Consider the following 7,287-nt stretch of genomic DNA (forward strand, 5'->3'; position numbering starts at 1 on the left):
TTCTGTGAGGGGATGTCCAATTGTCTACAGATGGGCTTTGAGTCTCCACTCTGACCCCTCCCCAACACATCATAATTGCTTGTTTTTGATTGTCTGATTCCTGATCCTGTCGACACCTCATGATCACAAAGGCTGGTGTGCTTCTTCCATTTCGACTTTGTTGCTTCTTTGCTAGATGGCTGCTTGTTCAACTTCAAGCCTTTAAGACCCCGACACTATATCTTTTAATAGCCAGGCACCATCAGCTTTCTTCACCACGTTTGCTTATGCACCCATTTTGTGTTTAGTGATCATGTTGGGAAGGGAACTATCACACGGTGCCAGGTTATTAGAACAAAGAGTTCTTGTATTGAGGGGAGACTTAAGTAGAGGTCCAATGTCCACCTGCTACCTTAATACTTTAACATAAAAATATATGTTCATAGGCCAATACCCTATAAATATAATATATATTAATATATTTACATACATGCATGCCTATATTTATACCTCCGTATAAAGCTTTTGCCTCCTAGTCCTTACCTCTATTTCCTTTTACTTTCCTCCTGTCCCACTATCATGTTCGCACTTCATTGGGCTCACAGTAATTCCTCTCAGCTACATGGCAATTAATCAAACACCACCAGGCATTCTACACCCTCCTCACTGTTGACTTTATCCCTTGTTGTTCCCCTGTCCCTGAGTTTGTTGGCCCCCTGCTTCTCCCCCATACTCCTTCCTCTCTGATGCCCCCACCTCACCCCCTCCCTAGAGCCCTTGGTCCCATTGCTTTCTCCTTGGTATTGTTTATCCTGCCTGTCTTATATAGATAGACATATCGGTTGTGAGGATTTTTGTTTTCTTTATGTTGAAGTATAATCATAGTGAAGACAGTTGTCTTTGATCTTCATCAAAGTCTTTAAATCTTCTTAGCTTTCAGCTAGCAAGTTTATGTCATATGCTTATCACAGGTTGATAATGAGTCTTCTTCCAATCCTGATGCCACATTCTTTTTTTCATATAGTCCAGTTTCCCATATTATTTACTCATCATGCAAATTGAACAAGTATGGTGAAAGGACACACCCCTTGCACATACTTTTCCAGATTTTAAAACCATGCAGATCCTCATTCTGTTTGAACCTGGTCTATGCACAGATTCCACATGAGCACAATTCCCATTCTTTGTAACACGAACCATAATTTTAATGGTCCCCACAGTGGCATGTCTCTGCATAGTCAATAAAACATAAACATCTTTCTGATATTCTCTGCTTTTTGCCAAGATCCATCTGATGTCAGCAGTGTTATCCATGTTCCACATCTTTTTCTACATCTTACTTGAATTTCTGGTTGTTACTTATTAATATAGAGCTACAACTATTTTTGCATTACCTTCAGCACATTTTTACTTGTATATAAATTAATAATATTGTTCAATTATGTTGGGTCACCTTTCTTTGAAATGGATAAAACTATGGGTCTCTTCCAGTAAGTTGGCGAGGTAGCTCTTTTTCAAATTTATCAGCATAGGTAAGTGACACTTCCAGCCTTGCCTTCTTTGTTGAACCATCTCAGTTGGTGTCTGTCAGTCCTGGAGACTTTGTTGTCAGTCATTGCCTTCAGTGCACCTTGGACTTCTTCCTTCAGTACCCTTGATTCCTGATCACATGCTACCTCCTGAAATGGTTGAATGTCAGTTTGTTTCTTATATAGTGATTTGTGCACGGTGACTGACTATCCTTCCATCTTCTTTTGATTCTCCATGCATCATTCAATATTTCGCTCAGAATCCTTCAATAATGCAACCTGTTCGTCAGTTCTTTCAGCTTGAGAAATGTTAAATGTGTTCTTCCCTTTGGGTTATCTAACTCCAGTTTTTTGCACATTCCCTTATAATACTGTATCTTCTCAAGCTGCCCAGCTTGAGAAGGAGTCAAACATATATTTGGGGAAGACACAATTAAACCCATAACAAGGCCTAAACTTGAATCTAATAATGCCACAACAGTTTTGTTTGGATTTTGGTTTTTAATTTGCCTTCAATTTTTTTTTGCCTTCAACTTAGGATGGGGGGAATTTAAAAGAGATTCACGATCTTTATGAATATTTAACAAGACATATCATGCTGGAGGATGTAGAAAGGATTGTAAAACTAGGTTTTTGAGGGATTGAGTTATTTTGTGTGGGTGTTCACCTCCCCATACTCTCCAATTTGGTCACCTGTCAGGGAATCTGGCTGACAGAGACCTTCAGAGAAGGGATCAAATCTTAGAAGACAGGATTAAAAGGGGGATCTGAGGATGGGTTATTGGTAGAAGCAGGGAAGAGAGAGAAGAGCCAAATGGGAAGGGGATGTTCTGCCTCCTTGTAGGGTCAGAGGGCATGAAGTCCAACTCTGACATGAGCAGGAGGAGAACTCAGAGGGCTTCTTTTGAATCTGTGGGTTTCTTTGTGATGCTAGTAAGGATAATGTTTCTATTGGACACACCTCTACCGTGTGAGAGACTGGCTCATAGACTAACTCTGTGGATCATGAACTGTGCTGTCACCTCCCTTAAGGGTCCAGCTTCTAATGCCATGTAGACTTCTTGATTCTAAACCTCTGAGCTCCCAAACAGAGCTCCTTTGTGATATTCTCAGAGATAACTGAGAGAAATCAGGAAAAAAAATAAAATAAGAGGCAGTTACAGACCCTTCCTAAAGACTTAGTTCAAAGGCAATCCTATTGAGAACCTACTGAGAATTGACTCCAATGTGTGGGTAGGATCGACTTGACTCAAACATTTCTGAGACTGAAAAAAAAAAAGTCCAAATGCAAGCTCACCTGTTCTCTCCCTTCTTTACCCACTAAGGATCATAGGTTTGTGTTGACAACCTTTATTCTATTGAGAGACCATGGTAGATTGTTCTTTGTAAAGAGAGGCAAACAGACTGAGAGCTGCTGCTGGAAGAGTTTCTGGAGGTGGGAGGAGGTGGGTATGCGATTATGGCCAGTGAGTCATTTCTGACTCCGAGTGACCCCCGAGTGACGGAGAAGGACTGCCCCCTTTGGTTTTTCTAGGCTAAGAGGCCATCAAAATGAGAGGAACTGAGTCATGGCCCAGCTTAGAGCCTTTATCCATCCTTCCCCTCCTGCCTAAACTGTTCTTTTCCCCTTTCCCAGGGCTAGCCCTTGTTCACCCTCCAGGCATCAGAGCATTCTGAGGAGTCCCTTCGGCGATCGCAATCGGTCACTATTTGCTTGCTTGCTTCCTTTGTGTATTTCATTTGTCTCCACCAGGAGATTGGCAGTGCTATGAGAGCAGGATCCAGGTTCATCTTGTTCCTTGTTATCAGCCCAGCACGCAATATGGTAAATGCTCAATGAATATGTGTGCCAGGCACAGAGCGAGATTGTGGTGGGAAGAAGCTTCTTTAAGGAGCCGTCTTTAGAGACTGACGTATGGGGAGAGTTCCCCTTTTGGCTGCCTCTTCATGAGGCTAAAGACTTAAATTACTCTTCAGTGCTATTTAGAGTCTAATTTGTTTTCAAAACAAAGAAGACTCCATGCTGGCTACATGGGTATATTTACTTTGAAAAGACATTCATCGAGCTGTGTCACCTTACTCTGTGCAGTTTTGTGTGTGCGTATTACACTTAAACAAAAATTACATTAAAGGAGACAGTGAGAGAGAGAAACCGTGTCAAAGTCAGCCTTGAGGAAGGAACAAGCAGGGGCAGATGCGTGAACCATACATCCAGAAGGTCAGGATTCACTGCCTCTGACTAGACACTGACTCGCAGGTGCCCTTGGGACAGAGCAGAACTGCTCCAGAGGGCCCCCAGCCTATCCATCTTGACCGCAACAAAGTGCCTCACAGCAGCTGGTGGTTTCAAACCACAGACCTTTCAGACAGCAGCTGAGTGCTTACCCCACCGCACCACCAGTGCTCATGGGAGGTGGAGATTGGGGTGGATTAGTAACAAAGAAAGGAGGAAGGACCACATTGGCACGATCTGAAAGATGGAGGAGATCAGAGTGTAGAGGTTAGGGAACCAGGTCAGATTAGTGAGGGCCTGGATGTTGCCTTGGGTAGTTTGGGTGTGGCTAGAAACTCAATTTATGCCTGTGGTTTGCAAAGGCCGTATTTGACATCCTGTGGCTACAAAGGGGAAAAAGAGAATTCAACTCTATGCCAGCCCTAGGCTGATTGCCACAAGACAGAGACCAGACAAACCCTACCCTCCACCTTCCTCCACCCTATTCTGACACCAACCGATCTTCCCCCAACACTCTCCTCTTCTGATGGGTTTCATAATTTATTGTATTGGTCACAGACAGCACTAATAACGATGAGGGCTTATTAGGGTAGTTAAGGATCTGAAAACATTAAAGATGCTGTCACTGGCCCACACCAAGGCTTCTCCTCAGCCAGAGCCAAGTCCCTCTCTGGTCCTCAGCTTCTCAGCCATGAGGTTCCTTTGGCCTCTGCCTTTGTGGGCCAGGTGCGGTCAGAACAGATACTCACTTGCTGTGATGTGATACTTTCCCTGGAGGTAACCGGCTTGACCGAGATAGGTTATCAGGAAGGAAAGCACAGGTTAGTTATGGGCAATGTTGTTTTTGTTGTTAGATGCCATCAAGTCTGCATACAACAGAACAAAACACCGCCTAGTCCTGTGTCATGCTCACAATTATTCTTTTCTTAAAATTTTTGTCATTTTATTGGGCGCTTGTACAATCCATACATCCATCCATTGTGTCAAACACATTTGCACATTTGTTGCCCTCATCATTCTCAAAACATCTGCTTTCCACTTGAGCCCCTGGCATCAGCTCCTCATTTTTTCCCCTCCTTCCCACAATTATTCTTATGTTTGGGTCCACTGTGTCAATCCATCTCCTTGAGAACCTTCCTCTTTTTCACTCTCCCTCCACTTTACCAAGCATGATATCCTCCAGGAACTGGTCTCTCCTGCTAACATGTCCAGAACATATGGGACACAGTCTCACCATCCTGGCCTCTCAGGAGCATTCTGGTTGTACTTTGTCCAAGACAGACCTGTTTGTTCATTTGATAGTCCAGGACACTTTCAATCTTCTTCACTTTTCAACCCTTTAGAGAGACCAGGGGCAGCAGACTTACCTAACGCAATGCATCATTTTGATCTCGACTGCTGCTTCCCTGAACATTCATAGTAGATCCAAGCAAAATTAGATCCTTGACAACTTCAACCTTTTCTCCATTTATCATGGTGATGTCATGGTTAGTCCTGGGCAGTGTAGTGGTTACGAGTTGGGTTGCTAACCACAAGGTCAGAGGTTCGAAATCACCAGCCACTCCATGGGAGAAAGACCAAGCTTTCTACTCCTGAAAGTAGCAACCATCTCAGAAACCCATGGGGACCATCTGACCCTGCCCTCTAGGGTTGCCATAAGACAGAATTGACTCAACGGCAGTGAATTTGGTACTGTGGGCAACATATGAGGTATATTCCACCATGCTGTGACGACATCTATATCCTGAGAGTAGGTTCCTTGGGCCAGCCATGGAACTGACAATGTTATGTAGGCTAAGCAGATTGTGCAGTGGTCTCAGTTCCTCTGAGATCCTTGGTCTCACCTGTTCCCAGCTTTTGTCAGTGTTGGGTCTCATCTAACTGAGGCCCTAGATTTGTAATTCCAAATGAGCCAGTGAGTCAATATAGCTGTGCTTCATGAGACTACTGGTCTCCTTCCTATGAATTTTTCCCCCTCTTCCTGGCTGTAGGTTGAGAAATCAGTGGAAACTAGAAAGTTCTTCAGAAATGGAAGGGAGGCAGGAGTCAGGATTGTTACTTTGGTTTGGTTTGGGTTTGTTTGTTTTTTAGGAGCAAGGCCAGCGACGGTTCTCACAGCCCTCCACTCATGCAGCTTGGTCGCTGTGTGCCAGAGCTCACAGGCTGGACCTTATGGGCAGGCAATGGGCAGCCTTGCAGAGCAGCCCCCCCTTCTCACAGCAGGGTTTAGCGGAGCTGGCAGTTTATTTGTCAATATTATTTGTTGTTAGCTTAATTGTGGGGAAATTGAAAAGTGTAATGCATAGCCATGAAACCCTTAAGGCTGGTTAATCTTTTTGGATTGTAACCAATGTAATTTTTATTAGCTGATCCCATCTTGATTGTAATATGCAGAGCTCTAGAAACGTTGCTGAAGGCTCCAAGTCCTGGTGTGCACAGGGGACAGACCGCTCCATCATTCACAAGTCCCGCCAGGGAGAGGGGCCCGATGAAAGAGAAGTGGGATTGACATGCCAGTGGGGAGAGGAGTCCAACCTCCAGGATGGGCACAAATTGATCCTAGCCACCGCTGGAGGACAGGGGCCTAGGCCAAGAGGGGTTAGGTCCTGTGCCTTATTTGCTGACGGTGCTCGGCTCCAGCAGCGTACTGAAATGAGAACAGCTGAGTCCAGTTCAGACCTTCAGAGGTGACATGTTAGACGCTAACAGAAAAGTCAGCCACTCCTGTCAAGAGTTGCAGTCTTGGGAATCCACAGGGCCGTTCTGCTAGGGTCGCTATGGGTCAGAATCTACTCAGTGACAGTGAATTTTTCAGCGGAAATGGAGACAAACCCCACAGGCCGAAGACAATTCCTTTCCATCCACAATGGGTTATTGATAGCGATCAGTTTAGCAGTTAAGCATGGTAGCAATCAAGAATTGGAATTACACCAGCGGCCTTCAAAAGGTGCATGGGTCAAGCCACTTACCACCAAGGGGCGTCGGAGCTGAGCCGGGCTGATCAGGGTGATCGTGGACATGAGGCTCGCCATCTTCGCCAACATGCTGCGCGCGTCGCTCTTCTGGCTTGTCGTTCTCTATCACTACGTGGCCGTCAACAAACCCAAGAAGCAGGAATGAGAATGGCGCTTTCTCAGTCCTAGGCTTCCAGGACATAGTCTGAGGCAAGATGGAGGGTGCGACGGCCCACCCTACCGTTCCCTTCATCTGTTCTACCCATCACAACATCCAAAGCAACTACACCTGGAGTTTTCCAAACAACTTTTATCTCCTCAAAGTCTTCCTGGCCCCTCTATTGATCAAGAAGCTGCTACTGAATAGGGGCTGCTGGTTTTTCTACTCCCCCAACTCCACCGCCAAATATAAAAATATACATATTTTTTAAAAAAAGGTGAGTGGAAAAATTCCCATTATCTTTCAATGCCATTTTCCCCATGGACTTTTTACACCCACTCCCCACCCCCTCTTGTGTCTGCGATTAAGAATTTGAACTTTGCAAAAAGTAGCAGCTGAACTCTCTGGTCCCTCTCTTGAACTTTGACTTTC

The 7,287-nt window shown here is 44.8% G+C and overlaps 1 protein-coding gene across 1 annotated transcript; it reads left to right on the forward strand.

Annotated features, from left to right (window-relative positions):
• Positions 1 to 6,229: 6,229 nt before the first annotated feature.
• LOC115869984 (dolichyl-diphosphooligosaccharide--protein glycosyltransferase subunit 4-like) lies at positions 6,230 to 6,861 on the forward strand. Its single transcript, XM_045291430.1, has 2 exons — positions 6,230 to 6,240; positions 6,747 to 6,861. The coding sequence occupies exons 1-2, from the start codon at positions 6,230 to 6,232 to the stop codon at positions 6,859 to 6,861; spliced, it is 126 nt and encodes a 41-aa protein (XP_045147365.1).
• Positions 6,862 to 7,287: the final 426 nt, after the last annotated feature.

This window comes from Echinops telfairi, unplaced genomic scaffold, assembly GCF_000313985.2.
Source record: "Echinops telfairi isolate 266 unplaced genomic scaffold, ASM31398v2 ScPeMD7_70;HRSCAF=299, whole genome shotgun sequence".
In the NCBI taxonomy this organism is placed as follows: domain Eukaryota; kingdom Metazoa; phylum Chordata; class Mammalia; order Afrosoricida; family Tenrecidae; genus Echinops; species Echinops telfairi.